The 14852-nt window shown below is 41.7% G+C and overlaps 1 protein-coding gene across 1 annotated transcript in view; it reads left to right on the forward strand.

The window, feature by feature from the left end:
- tmem198aa (transmembrane protein 198aa) overlaps nucleotides 1-12175 on the forward strand; it is a 70185-nt gene extending 58010 nt beyond the window's left edge. The window contains exons 5-7 of the mRNA XM_031805361.1: nucleotides 1564-1709; nucleotides 8488-8783; nucleotides 11125-12175. Coding sequence (XP_031661221.1) covers nucleotides 1564-1709; nucleotides 8488-8783; nucleotides 11125-11280 — 598 coding nt within the window. The 3' untranslated portion in view covers nucleotides 11281-12175. The remainder of the gene's footprint in view (nucleotides 1-1563; nucleotides 1710-8487; nucleotides 8784-11124) is intronic.
- The last annotated feature ends 2677 nt before the right edge of the window (nucleotides 12176-14852 follow it).

Consider the following 14852-nt stretch of genomic DNA (forward strand, 5'->3'; position numbering starts at 1 on the left):
TACTGATACATATTATATATTACTGATATATATTATATATTACTGATACATATTATATATTACTGATATATATTATATATTACTATCATATTATATATTACTGATACATATTATATATTACTGATACATATTATATATTACTGATACATATTATATATTACTGATATATATTATATATTACTGATACATATTATATATTACTGATACATAGTATATATTACTGATACATATTATATATTACTGATATATATTATATATTACTATCATATTATATATTACTGATACATATTATATATTACTGATATATATTATATATTACTGATACATATTATATATTACTATCATATTATATATTACTATCATAGTATATATTACTGATACATAGTATATATTACTGATACATATTATATATTACTGATACATAGTATATATTACTGATACATATTATATATTACTATCATATTATATATTACTATCATAGTATATATTACTGATACATAGTATATATTACTGATACATATTATATATTACTGATACATATTATATATTACTATCATATTATATATTACTATCATATTATATATTACTATCATATTATATATTACTGATACATATTATATATTACTGATACATATATATATTACTATCATATTATATATTACTGATACATAGTATATATTACTATCATATTATATATTACTGATACATAGTATATATTACTATCATATTATATATTACTAATACATAGTATATATTACTATCATATTATATATTACTGATATATATTATATATTACTGATACATAGTATATATTACTATCATATTATATATTACTGATATATATTATATATTACTGATATATATTATATATTACTGATATATATTATATATTAATATGATATTACATATTACAGATACATATTATATATTACTGATACATAGTATATATTAATATCATATTATATATTAATATCATATTATATATTACTGATACATAGTATATATTAATATCATATTATATATTAATATCATATTATATATTGCAGATACATATTATATATTAATATCATATTATATATTACAGATACATATTATATATTACTGATACATATTATATATTACTGATATATATTATATATTACTGATATATATTATATATTACTGATACATATTATATATTACTGATACATATTATATATTAATATCATATTATATATTACTGATATATATTATATATTACTGATACATATTATATATTACTGATATATATTATATATTACAGATACATATTATATATTACTGATATATATTATATATTACAGATACATATTATATATTAATATCATATTATATATTACATATTATATTTTACATATTATATTTTACATATTATATTTTACATATACATATTATATATTATATATTACTGATACATATTATATATTACATATTATATATTACATATTATATATTACATATTATATTTTACATATACATATTATATATTGCTGTTATATATGATATTTTACATATGATATTACATATACATATTATATATTGCAGATACATATTTGAGAGGATCAAGGTGGCTCCACCCCGTCCTGTCTGCTGGTTCACCTGGGTCATCATGGGGGTGTGGCCTGTACTGGCATTGCTGGGGGTCCTCATCCAATGGAAGGTCACCGCCGAGGGATACTCACACACTGAGGGTATGTCTGAACCCTAACCATTAACCCTTTAATCCTACGCCTAACAGAGGGATACTCACACACTGAGAGTATGTCTGAACCCTGACCTTTAACCCTAACAGAGGGATACTCACACACTGAGGGTACGTCTGAACCCTAACCGTTAACCCTTTAATCCTACGCCTAACAGAGGGATACTCACACACTGAGGGTACGTCTGAACCCTAACCGTTAACCTTTTAATCCTAACCCTAACAGAGGGATACTCACACACTGAGGGTACGTCTGAACCCTGACCTTTAACCCTAACAGAGGGATACTCACACACTGAGGGTACGTCTGAACCCTAACCGTTAACCTTTTAATCCTAACCCTAACAGAGGGATACTCACACACTGAGGGTACGTCTGAACCCTGACCTTTAACCCTAACAGAGGGATACTCACACACTGAGGGTACGTCTGAACCCTGACCTTTAACCCTAACAGAGGGATACTCACACACTGAGGGTACGTCTGAACCCTGACCTATAACCCTAACAGAGGGATACTCACACACTGAGGGTACATCTGAACCCTGACCTCTAACCCTGTAATCCGAAACCTAACAGAGGGATACTCACACACTGAGGGTACGTCTGAACCCTGACCTTTAACCCTAACAGAGGGATACTCACACACCAGCTCCGGTGGTCATTGTCATGCCAAGTTTGAATGTCGTCCTAGACATGATTAAGCCTAGTCCAAGACAATAAAAGAAAAGGGCCCAGGACAAGGCTGAAATGGAAACTTTAAACATTTTGAACTTCATATCCTCTCCAGCACCACCCCAATATCAACGTATGTGAAAATGGTGCCATTTTGTAGATTTCTTTGGTTTTGTAATTAAAAAGATTGAGCGTGATGAGCTTTTCATCATGTGATTTTAACCACTTATCGTCATCTAACTTTTTTACTTCAAAACATAGACATGCCCCATTTTCACATACAATAATACACTATATACAAAAGTATGTGTACTCCCCTTCAAATATGTGGATTTGGCTATTTCAGCCACACCCATTGCTGACAGTTGTATAAAATCGAGCACACAGCCATGCAATCTCCACAGACAAACATTGGCAGTAAAGTGGCCTTACGGACAGCTCATTGACTTTCAACGTGACACCGTCATAGGATGCCACCTTTCCAACAAGTCAGTTTGACAAATTTCTGTCCAGCTAGAGCTGTTATTGTGAAGTGGAAACGTATAGGAGCAAAAACGGCTCAGCCATGAAGTGGTAGGCCACACAAGATCACAGAACGGGATCCCCGAGTGCTGAAGCGCGTGGCCCTTAAAAATCATCTGTCCTTGTTTGCAAAACTCACTACCGAGATCCAAACTGCCTCTGGAAACAACGTCAGCACAATAACTGTTAGTCAGGAGCTTCATAAAATGGGTTTCCATGGCCGAGCAGCCGCACACAAGCCTAAGATCACCATGCGCAATGCCAAGCATTGCGTGTAAAGCTCGCCGCCATTGGACTCTGGAGCAGTGGAAATGCGTTCTCTGGAGTGATGAATCACACTTTACTATCTGGCAATCTGACGGACGAATCTGAGTTTGGCGGATGCCAGGGTAACGCTACCTGCCTGTATGCATAGTGCCAACTGTAAAGTTTGGTGGAGGAGGAATAATGGCCTGGTGTTGTTTTTTATGGTTCGCGCTAGGCCCCTTAGTTCCAGTGATGGGAAATCTGAACACTACAGCATACCATGACATTCTAGACGATTCTGTGCTCCCAAATTTGTGGCAACAGTTTGGGGAAGGCCCTTTCCTGTTTCAGCATGACAATGCACCTGTGCTCAAAGCGAGGTCCATACAGAAATGGTTTGTCGAGGTCGGTGTGGAAGAACTTAACTGGCCTGCACAGAGCCCTAATCTCAACCCCATCGAACACCTTTGGGATGAATTGGAATGCCGACTGCGAGCCAGGCTTAATCTCCCAACATCAGTGCCCAACCTCACTAATGCTCTTGTTGCTGAATGGAAGCAAGTCCCTGCAGCAATGTTCCAACATCTAGTGGAAATCCTTCCCAAAAGAGTGGAGGCTGTTATAGCAGCAATGTTCCAACATCTAGTGGAAAGCCTTCCCAGAACAGTGGAGGCTGTTATAGCAGCAATGTTCCAACATCTAGTGGAAAGCCTTCCCAGAAGAGTGGAGGCTGTTATAGCAGCAATGTTCCAACATCTAGTGGAAAACCTTCCCAGGAGAGTGGAGGCTGTTATAGCAGCAATGTTCCAACATCTAGTGGAAAGCCTTCCCAGAAGAGTGGAGGCTATTATAGCAGCAATGTTCCAACATCTAGTGGAAAGCCTTCCCAGAAGAGCTGTTATAAGCAGCAAAGGGGGGACCAACTCCATTTTAATGCCCATGATTTTTGAGAATGAGATGTTTGTCATGCAGGCGTCCACATACTTTTGGTCACATAGTGTATGTTGATGTTTGGGGTGGTGCTGGAAGTGATTAATGTGATGATTAACATTTAAGAAATATCCCTTTCATCAGGTTCTACCCGGCATATAGTGTATTAGGAGGTAGTCTATATACCACCACAGAATCAGTGGTTTCAGAGAACCATAGTTTTTTTTACCATATATTGATGCATTAACAAAAAGTCACACATCTAATGTGATAAAGCTGTGAAAATGTGATGGCTTGTGATCAAAAGCAAACAAGGGAGGGAAAGAAGCTTTGGAGGTGGTGTGGTTCTGATCCGGTGGTTGTCATAGTAACAGCCTGGTAACATGGTGCCCCCCCTCCTCCTACCCCTGCTCCCTAGTCCCCCTGGGTTAAAAGATGTTGATTACTGAGCTTGAAGGGTGTCAGGGGATAGGAAGACGGAGGGGGAGAGAGAGGTGAGAGTGTGAGTGGAGGCAGGGAGAGGGTGTGGGGAGGCAGGGTGGAGGACAAGAGAGGGAGGGGGTAGAGAGAGGGTAGGGGGTAGAGAGAGGGTAGGGGGTAGAGAGAGGGTAGGGGGTAGAGAGAGGGTAGGGGGCAGGGAGAGGGTAGGGGGTAGAGAGAGGGTAGGGGGCAGAGAGAGGGTAGGGGGCAGGGAGAGAGTAGGGGGTAGAGAGAGGGTAGGGGGCAGAGAGAGGGTAGGGAGTAGAGAGAGGGTAGGGGGTAGAGAGAGGGTAGGGGGTAGAGACAGGGTAGGGGGTAGAGAGAGGGTAGGGAGGGGAAATCCATTAAGTGGATACGCTAACAGATGTTGCCTCTACCTCTCTGACAGATGCTGTCTAGGCACACAAAAAAAGAGAGATCCCCATGTGTGACACAAATTATCCTGCTACTGCTGCTGGTAATGAACAGGGAACAGTATTATTAAATTAAATCAAATCAAATTTTATTGGTCACAAAGACATGGTTAGCAGATATTAATGTGAGTGTAGTGAAATGCTTGTGCTTCTAGTTCCGACCGTGCAGTAATATCTAACAAGTAATCTAACCTAACAATTTCACAACAACTACCTTATACACACAAGTGTAAAGGAATTAGTAAGAATATGTACATATGAACAGGAAACAGTATTATTAGTCCTGCTGCTGCTGATAATGAACAGGAAACAGTATTATTAGTCCTGCTGCTGGTAATGAACAGGAAACAGTATTATTAGTCCTGCTGCTGATAATGAACAGTAAACAGTATTATTAGTCCTGCTTCTGGTAATGAACAGGAAACACTATTATTAGTCCTGCTGCTGGTAATGAACAGGAAACACTATTATTAGTCCTGCTGCTGGTAATGAACAGGAAACACTATTATTAGTCCTGCTGCTGGTAATGAACAGGAAACACTATTATTAGTCCTGCTGCTGGTAATGAACAGGAAACACTATTATTAGTCCTGCTGCTGGTAATGAACAGGAAACAGTATTATTAGCCCTGCTGCTGGTAATGAACAGGAAACACTATTATTAGTCCTGCTGCTGGTAATGAACAGGAAACAGTATTATTAGTCCTGCTGCTGGTAATGAACAGGCAACAGTATTATTAGTCCTGCTGCTGGTAATGAACAGGAAACAGTATTATTAGTCCTGCTGCTGGTACTGAACAGGAAACAGTATTATTAGTCCTGCTGCTGCTGATAATGAACAGGAAACAGTATTACTAGTCCCTGATGCTGCTGGTAATGAACAGGAAACAGTATTGTTAGTCCTGCTGCTAATAATGAACAGGAAACAGTATTATTAGTCCTGCTGCTGATAATGAACAGGAAACAGTATTATTAGTCTTGCTGCTGATAATGAACAGGAAACATTATTATTAGTCCTGCTGCTGGTAATGAACAGGAAACAGTATTATTAGTCCCGCTGCTGCTGATAATGAACAGGAAACAGTGTTATTCGTCCTGCTGCTGATAATGAACAGGAAACAGTATTATTAGTCCTGCTGATGATAATGAACAGGAAACAGTATTATTAGTCCTGCTGCTGGTAATGAACAGGAAACAGTATTATTAGTCCTGCTGCTGATAATGAACAGGAAACAGTATTATTAGTCCTGCTGCTGGTAATGAACAGGAAACAGTATTATTAGTCCTGCTGCTGGTAATGAACAGGAAACAGTATTATTAGTCCTGCTGCTGGTAATGACCAGAAACAGTATTATTAGTCCTGCTGCTGGTAATGAACAGGATTATTAGTCCTGCTGCTGCTGGTAATGAACAGGAAACAGTATTATTAGTCCTGCTGCTGGTACTGAACAGGAAACAGTATTATTAGTCCTGCTGCTGCTGATAATGAACAGGAAACAGTATTACTAGTCCCTGCTGCTGCTGGTAATGAACAGGAAACAGTATTGTTAGTCCTGCTGCTAATAATGAACAGGAAACAGTATTATTAGTCCTGCTGCTGATAATGAACAGGAAACAATATTATTAGTCTTGCTGCTGATAATGAACAGGAAACATTATTATTAGTCCTGCTGCTGGTAATGAACAGGAAACAGTATTATTAGTCCCGCTGCTGCTGATAATGAACAGGAAACAGTCTTATTCGTCCTGCTGCTGATAATGAACAGGAAACAGTATTATTAGTCCTGCTGCTGCTGATAATGAACAGGAAACAGTATTATTAGTCCTGCTGCTGCTGATAATGAACAGGAAACAGTATTATTAGTCCTGCTGCTGCTGATAATGAACAGGAAACAGTATTATTAGTCCTGCTGCTGCTGATAATGAACAGGAAACTGTATTATTAGTCCTGCTGCTGGTAATGAACAGGAAACAGTATTATTAGTCCTGCTGCTGCTGATAATGAACAGGAAACATTATTATTAGTCCTGCTGCTGGTAATGAACAGGAAACAGTATTATTAGTCCTGCTGCTGGTAATGAACAGGAAACAGTATTATTAGTCCCGCTGCTGCTGATAATGAACAGGAAACAGTGTTATTCGTCCTGCTGCTGATAATGAACAGGAAACAGTATTATTAGTCCTGCTGATGATAATGAACAGGAAACAGTATTATTAGTCCTGCTGCTGGTAATGAACAGGAAACAGTATTATTAGTCCTGCTGCAGCTGATAATGAACAGCAAACAGTATTACTAGTCCTGCTGCTGCTGATAATGAACAGGAAACAGTATTATTAGTCCTGCTGCTGCTGATAATGAACAGGAAACAGTATTATTAGTCCTGCTGCTGCTGATAATGAACAGGAAACTGTATTATTAGTCCTGCTGCTGGTAATGAACAGGAAACAGTATTATTAGTCCTACTGCTGCTGATAATGAACAGGAAACAGTATTATTAGTCCTGCTGCTGGTAATGAACAGGAAACAGTATTATTAGTCCTGCTGCTGATAATGAACAGGAAACAGTATTATTAGTCCTGCTGCTGCTGATAATGAACAGGAAACAGTATTATTAGTCCTGCTGCTGGTAATGAACAGGAAACAGTATTATTAGTCCTGCTGCTGGTAATGAACAGGAAACAGTATTATTCGTCCTGCTGCTGGTAATGAACAGGAAACAGTATTATTCGTCCTGCTGCTGCTGGTAATGAACAGGAAACAGTATTATTTGTCCTGCTGCTGGTAATGAACAGGAAACAGTATTATTTGTCCTGCTGCTGATAATGAACAGGAAACAGTATTATTCGTCCTGCTGCTGGTAATGAACAGGAAACAGTATTATTAGTCCTGCTGCTGATAATGAACAGGAAACAGTATTATTCGTCCTGCTGCTGATAATGAACAGGAAACAGTATTATTCGTCCTGCTGCTGGTAATGAACAGGAAACAGTATTATTCGTCCTGCTGCCTGCATAGGGGACTGTCTTAACACATTTTAGGATTATCTTTGTGGAATCCCCGTTCTGAGTGTAGTTGTTTGAAATAGGGCATGTTTGATGACAATGTTTGGAGCTCGTTCTCTCTATTTCTCTTTCTCCCGCTGTTTTGTTTCTCATTGTCTCTTATCCTATCCTACCGTCTCTCTCTTTCCCTCCCTTTGTCTACCCCTCTCCACTCTTACTCTATATATTTCCCTCCCCCTCTTTCTCTCATCCTCTCCTGCTCTCTCTCCCTCCCCCTCTTTTCTCTCCTCTCCTCTCCTTCTCTCTCTCCCTCCCCCTCTGTTCTCTCCTCTCCTTCTCTCTCCCTCCTCCTCTTTTCTCTCATCCTCTCCTGCTCTCTCTCCCTCCCACTCTTTTCTCTCCTCTCCTTCTCTCTCCCTCCCCTCTCTTTTCTCTCATCCTCTCCTGCTCTCTCTCCCTCCCCCTCTGTTCTCTCATCCTCTCCTGCTCTCTCTCTCCAGTTGTTCTCAGTCGACAGCAGCGGAGGGTCCAGTTGATGAGGATCCACCAGAAGGAAGAGAGGATGCAGAAAGAAGTGAGGAAGAAGAAGAAGAGACAGAAGCAACAAAAGCAGAAGCAGCCGGAGCAGCTCCAGCATCAGCAGTACCACCGCCCTCCTCCACCTACCTACCCTCCTCCTACCGCCGCCACCACCGCCACCACCACCACCACCAACAAACCCCTCCTCCCTGAGCCTATCACCTACCACAGGAAACCAAACCCCATTCGACGCTTCGATGGGGACGTGCTGTCCCCTGTAAGACCCTCTTTCTTTCTCTGTCAGTGTGTCCCACTATGTTGGACCTCGCCATCTATTGTTATCTCCAACGTTTTGGCATCCGCCATAGAAATGGTTAGAAAGAATAAGATGAAGCTCCGGTAATATGGATAACTATTGAAAGATAGCCCGATACGCTTTTTTCTACATTGTAATGGACACGGTGCAACCTTCGGTGGGTAGGCTGCTGGCAGGCTTCGGCTGCGGTACAGCAGAGCCAAGTCAGCCGGTTGTCATGGTTATCACTGGGGAAGTAAAATGATAGGCTACAATGACTTGGTTTATGATTATGCACACCACAAATTAAATGTAACTATTTGTTTCTTTAATTTTCTTTTCTGGATGCCTTTTTATTATCTGGATAGACACAACAGTTAAACAAATCAACACGTTAGACCAATCAGAACGTTAAACCAATCCACACGTTAGAGACCAATCAACACGTTAGACCAATCAACACGTTAGACCAATCAACACGTTAGACCAATCAGAACGTTAAACCAATCCACACGTTAGAGACCAATCAACACGTTAGACCAATCAACACGTTAGACCAATCAACACGTTAGACCAATCAACACGTTAGACCAATCAACACTTTAGACCAATCAGAACGTTAAACCAATCAACACGTTAGACCAATCAGAACGTTAAACCAATCAACACGTTAGACCAATCAACACGTTAGACCAATCAACACGTTAGACCAATCAACACGTTAGACTAATCAGAACGTTAAACCAATCAACACGTTAGAGACCAATCAACACGTTAGACCAATCAACACGTTAGACCAATCAACACGTTAGACCAATCAACACGTTAGACCAATCAACACGTTAGACCAATCAGAACGTTAAACCAATCAACACGTTAGACCAATCAGAACGTTAAACCAATCAACACGTTAGAGACCAATCAACACGTTAGACCAATCAACACATTAGACCAATCAACACGTTAGACCAATCAACACGTTAGACCAATCAACACGTTAGACCAATCAACACGTTAGACCAATCAGAACGTTAAACCAATCAACACGTTAGAGACCAATCAACACGTTAGACCAATCAACACGTTAGACCAATCAACACGTTAGACCAATCAACACGTTAGAGACCAATCAACACGTTAGACCAATCAACACGTTAGAGACCAATCAACACGTTAGACCAATCAACACGTTAGACCAATCAACACGTTAGACCAATCAACACGTTAGACCAATCAACACGTTAGACCAATCAACACGTTAGACCAATCAACACGTTAGACCAATCAACACGTTAGACCAATCAAAACGTTAGACCAATTAAAGCAGTGGAACTGTGTACAGTGTCTCAGACCCCTTGGATTTATTAAAATTTTATTGTGTTATAAAGTAGGATTAACAACAAGGATTTCAACAATCTACAACGAAATACCTCATAATGTCAAAGTGGATTATTCTTTTTTTTATAAATATAAAATGTCTAATGAGTAAAGAGTAATTGTACATTGTATTGTATTCTATTACACCCTCTTAACATATCTCGCACATCCCTTGGCCAAAATTGGTTTCATCTGCCATTAGTACCCCCCCCCCCCCGACAAATGGACAACTCAAATAAAAACTATTTTATTGTGGAGATCAGCCCGCTGATAACGTGCAGTGCCTCCTTGAGAACCCCTGCCCTATATAGTGCACTACTATGTGTCCTGGTCAACAGTAGTGCACTACTATGTGTCCTGGTCAACAGTAGTGCACTACTATGGGTCCTGGTCAACAGTAGTGCCCTACTATGGGTCCTGGTCAACATTAGTACACTACTATGGGTCCTGGTCAACAGTAGTGCCCTACTATGGGTCCTGGTCAACAGTAGTGCACTACTATGGGTCCTGGTCAACAGTAGTGCACTACTATGGGTCCTGGTCAACAGTAGTGCACTACTATGGGTCCTGGTCAACAGTAGTGCCCTACTATGGGTCCTGGTCAACATTCGTACACTACTATGGGTCCTGGTCAACAGTAGTGCACTACTTTGGGTCCTGGTCAACATTAGTACACTACTATGGGTCCTGGTCAACAGTAGTGCCCTACTTTGGGTCCTGGTCAACAGTATATAGAAAATACGGTACCTTTTTGGACACAACCACGTCTATGACTGACTCACTACAGATGTAGGATCTTAATTTGACCTATATTTGACCTATATTTCACAGCAAAATAATCTTCATCTGTCTTCATCACTGTCTGTGTCTTGTGTCTATGGACATCTGGAGTAATCGTTCACTCTCTCTCTCTACCCTCTCCTTCTCCCTCCCCTTCCCTCCTCAGAGTTACATCGCTAGTTTCCGGGACAGACAGGTGGACAGACGGGATTACCCTCACCACGGCAGACCGATCGCCAGGCACCACATGGCTGACCGTGACTACGACTGTGGATCCCAAGTACCCCTGACCGCCCCCAATGGACCGGCTGTACGAGTTTGACATTGACAATAACCTTTATATCCCATGACAGTGCTCCTACAGGTTTGGAGTGGTACTGTTTGTCCTTTTCCTTGTCCAGTGAAGGTCTCCAGTGTCCAGATTGAATGTTAATCTCTGGATTCATGTAATCTGAGGTGGATATCAGAAGGTTAATGTCACCCGTACCCATCTCTTTTCTTTTACCCTGAAGCAAATCAGTGTCCAGACTGAGATTGACCTTTGAACCCTGGACTGACTTATTCTGAGGGGGGGGGGGGGGGGGGTATGGGAATGAAAGGCCTTTTGATGTCTTCCATTGTCCTCTCTTCCATTCCGTTCTTTAGTCTGTGGTTTACATGGGCCGTGGAACATATAAACCCTGCTGTGGTTCCCTTCGTCTCAGCTCTTAAAAGACATCTATTTTTGGAGCGTTACAATTTCCCCTGAACATGTATGGCAATACCTGCATAGGGTCTTAAAGGTGTGGAAGGACATTTTAACATTACCAGAAAGACATCAACTTCCCTGGAAATATGTCACCGTTGAACAGTTGAAATACCGTTTTTTTTCTCCTACTGTGTGATATGTGGGCTAGTGTTGATGTGTTGTGTGTCTAATAGCATTGTACTGTGTCTGTGTGTGTGTCTACTGCCCACAGTCCATTATTAGCCCTGCACTAAGTCTCTTTTAATCTGCTCATCTTCAACATGGCTAAGAGATGTTACCTTTAAATCTACTGTATTATTCAAAGAAACCTGCTATGGCTTCGATCTTGCCTTTACTGGCCTTGTGGGGGAGATGGAGTAGAAATCACCTGCTATTTCTCTCCTCCCCCTTCTCCTCTCCCCTCCCCCTTCTCCTCTCCCCTCCCCTCCTCTCCCCCTTCTTCTCTCCTCTTCCCTTCTCTCCCCCTTCTCCTCCCCTCTCCCCTTCTCTCCCCCTTCTCCTCCCCTCTCCCCTTCTCTCCCCCTTCTCCTCCCCTCTCCCCTCCTCTCCCCCTTCTCCTCTCATCCTCTTCCCCTTCTCCTCTCCCCCTTCTCCTTCCCTCTCCCCTCCTCTCCCCTCTCTCCCCCTTCTCCTCTGCTCTCCGCCTTCTCCTCTCCTCCTCTCCTCCTCTCCCTCTTCTCTTCTCCTCCCCTCCCCCTTCTCCTTTCCTCTCCTACTCTCCCCCTTCTCCTCTCATCCTCTTCCCCTTCTCCTCTCCCCCTTCTCCTCTCCCCTCCCCTCCTCTCCCCTCCCCTCCTCTCCCCCTTCTCCTCCCCTCCCCTCCCCCTTCTCCTTTCCTATCCTACTCTCCCCCTTCTCCTCCCCCTTCTCCTCCCACCCCCTTCTCCTCCCCTCCCCCTTCTCCTTTTCTCTCCTACTCTCCTCCTTCCCCTCCCCTCCTCTCCCTCTCCTCCTCCTCCCCTCCCCCTCCTCCTCCCCTCCCCTCTTCTCTTCTGTCTTTGTAATGTATTTACCCCTACAGTCCTCTGAAACTGCAGTACAATAAGAAATAACATCACACGTCCGTTAGACACATTTTGTGCTGCGACGGAAAACAAGGACTGTTAAGAGTCCATGTGGGGATATTATAGAGCATGTGATAATGTCTCCCTCTGTGTCAGGTACAGCACTATATCAGGTACAGCACATGAAGGGGAGGAGCTCATTTCAACATCTACATGAAGGGGAGGAGCTAATTTCAACTCCTACATGAAGGGGAGGAGCTAATTTCAACGTCTACGTGAAGGGGAGGAGCTAATTTCAACGTCTACGCGAAGGGGAGGAGCTAATTTCAACGTCTACGTGAAGGGGAGGAGCTAATTTCAACGTCTACGTGAAGGGGAGGAGCTAATTTCAACTCCTACGTGAAGGGGAGGAGCTAATTTCAACGTCTACGTGAAGGGGAGGAGCTAATTTCAACATCTACATGAAGGGGAGGAGCTAATTTCAACGTCTACATGAAGGGGGGAGCTCACTTCAACTCCTACATGAAGGGGGTGGGGGGGGAGCTCATTTCAACGTCTACATGAAGGGTGGGGGGGGCTCATTTCAACGTCTACATGAAGGGAGGGTGGGGGGGGGCTCATTTCAACGTCTACATGAAGGGAGGGGGGGGAGCTCATTTCAACGTCTACATGAAGGGAGGGGGGGGGGCTCATTTCAACGTCTACATGAAGGGTGGGGGGGGGGCTCATTTCAACGTCTACATGAAGGGTGGGGGGGGGCTCATTTCAACGTCTACATGAAGGGGGGGGGGGCTCATTTCAACGTCTACATGAAGGGAGAGGGGCTCATTTCAAAGTCAACATGAAGGGAGGGGGGCTCATTTCATAATTTACATGAAGGGAGGGGGGCTCATTTCAAGGTCTACGTGACTGAATACATACAGGAGCTAACAAAGAGAAGATTATATATATATATATATATATATAATAGTGTCCTGAGGATTATTTCTGAACAGGGATCCATCGTCCTTGCCTGTGTTGTTTTTGCGAGTTTTTATATTCCACGTAACAGACGCTTTTATCCAAAGCGTTGGAAGCGTGAACACGTTTTACGTATTGGTGGCCCCAGCGGGAATCAAACCCATGACCTTAGGTATCGGAGCCGCTGAGCCGCACACAGGGATGCTGTGTTGTGTTTATTACAGATGTTACTAATGTGTTGTACATATTATTAAATGGGCAGGACGTCAATAGATGTTTTGGGGCAGGAGCTGTTCTTCCTGTTTCTTCCTCCGTGTCAGGAGAAAGATTCCTGAACGTGACTTCATCTCGGATGTAGGGGTAGGGGTTGGGGTTGGGGTTGGGGATGTAGGGGTTGGGGTTGGGGGGGGGGGGTGAACACAGCGCTATGAGTGAAGGACCAGACATAGGGGAGTTACTTTGACTCTCTATCCTCCTTTCGTTTTTTTTTGTTACATAGTGAATAAGGGCTTGAGGGTTTGGAACAGTTTTCTCTTCCTGTTGTTATGTGACCGTAGGGGTAGGGGTAGGGGGCGTGACCGTTAGTCAAAATCCTTTTTAATGTCTTTGTAAATACTGTACATGTTTTTGATTGTTGTGTTTATATATATATATATATTATGTTGTGTGTTCTTGATAATTATTGCCATAATTAGTAGTTTAATTGATTTAATTTAATTAATCCTTTTCTATAAGTATAAATACATACTGTACGTTGGCCGCGATTCAAGGAGTGTTGTAGCCCAGCATACTATAACAGATTGTACAAAAAAAAAAAGGTGTCATTTTACGCGGACATTTTCAGAGGTTTTTCCATGAATACGCTCACCGCTAAAGTCCCTGGGAAAAATGCCTGGCTGTAGAGCGTCGCTGCTGCTCTTTATTGGCTAGGTCGACATGATTATATGAGTTGTACTTTTCTCTTACGTACTGACTAGTCAGCTGTGGGTTTCCATGGCTGATTTTCAAATGATACACTATTCCCTATATAGGGGCACTACTTTTGATCGAGGCCCATAGTGCATTACTTTTGAATTAGGGCTCATAGGGCCCATAGGGCTCTGGTCAAAAGTAATGCACTGTATAGGGAATAGGGTGCCATTTGGGATGTAATGCATGAGTTAAAGATCTGATTAAATCATT

The sequence above is a fragment of the Oncorhynchus kisutch genome, linkage group LG26, assembly GCF_002021735.2.
Source record: "Oncorhynchus kisutch isolate 150728-3 linkage group LG26, Okis_V2, whole genome shotgun sequence".
In the NCBI taxonomy this organism is placed as follows: domain Eukaryota; kingdom Metazoa; phylum Chordata; class Actinopteri; order Salmoniformes; family Salmonidae; genus Oncorhynchus; species Oncorhynchus kisutch.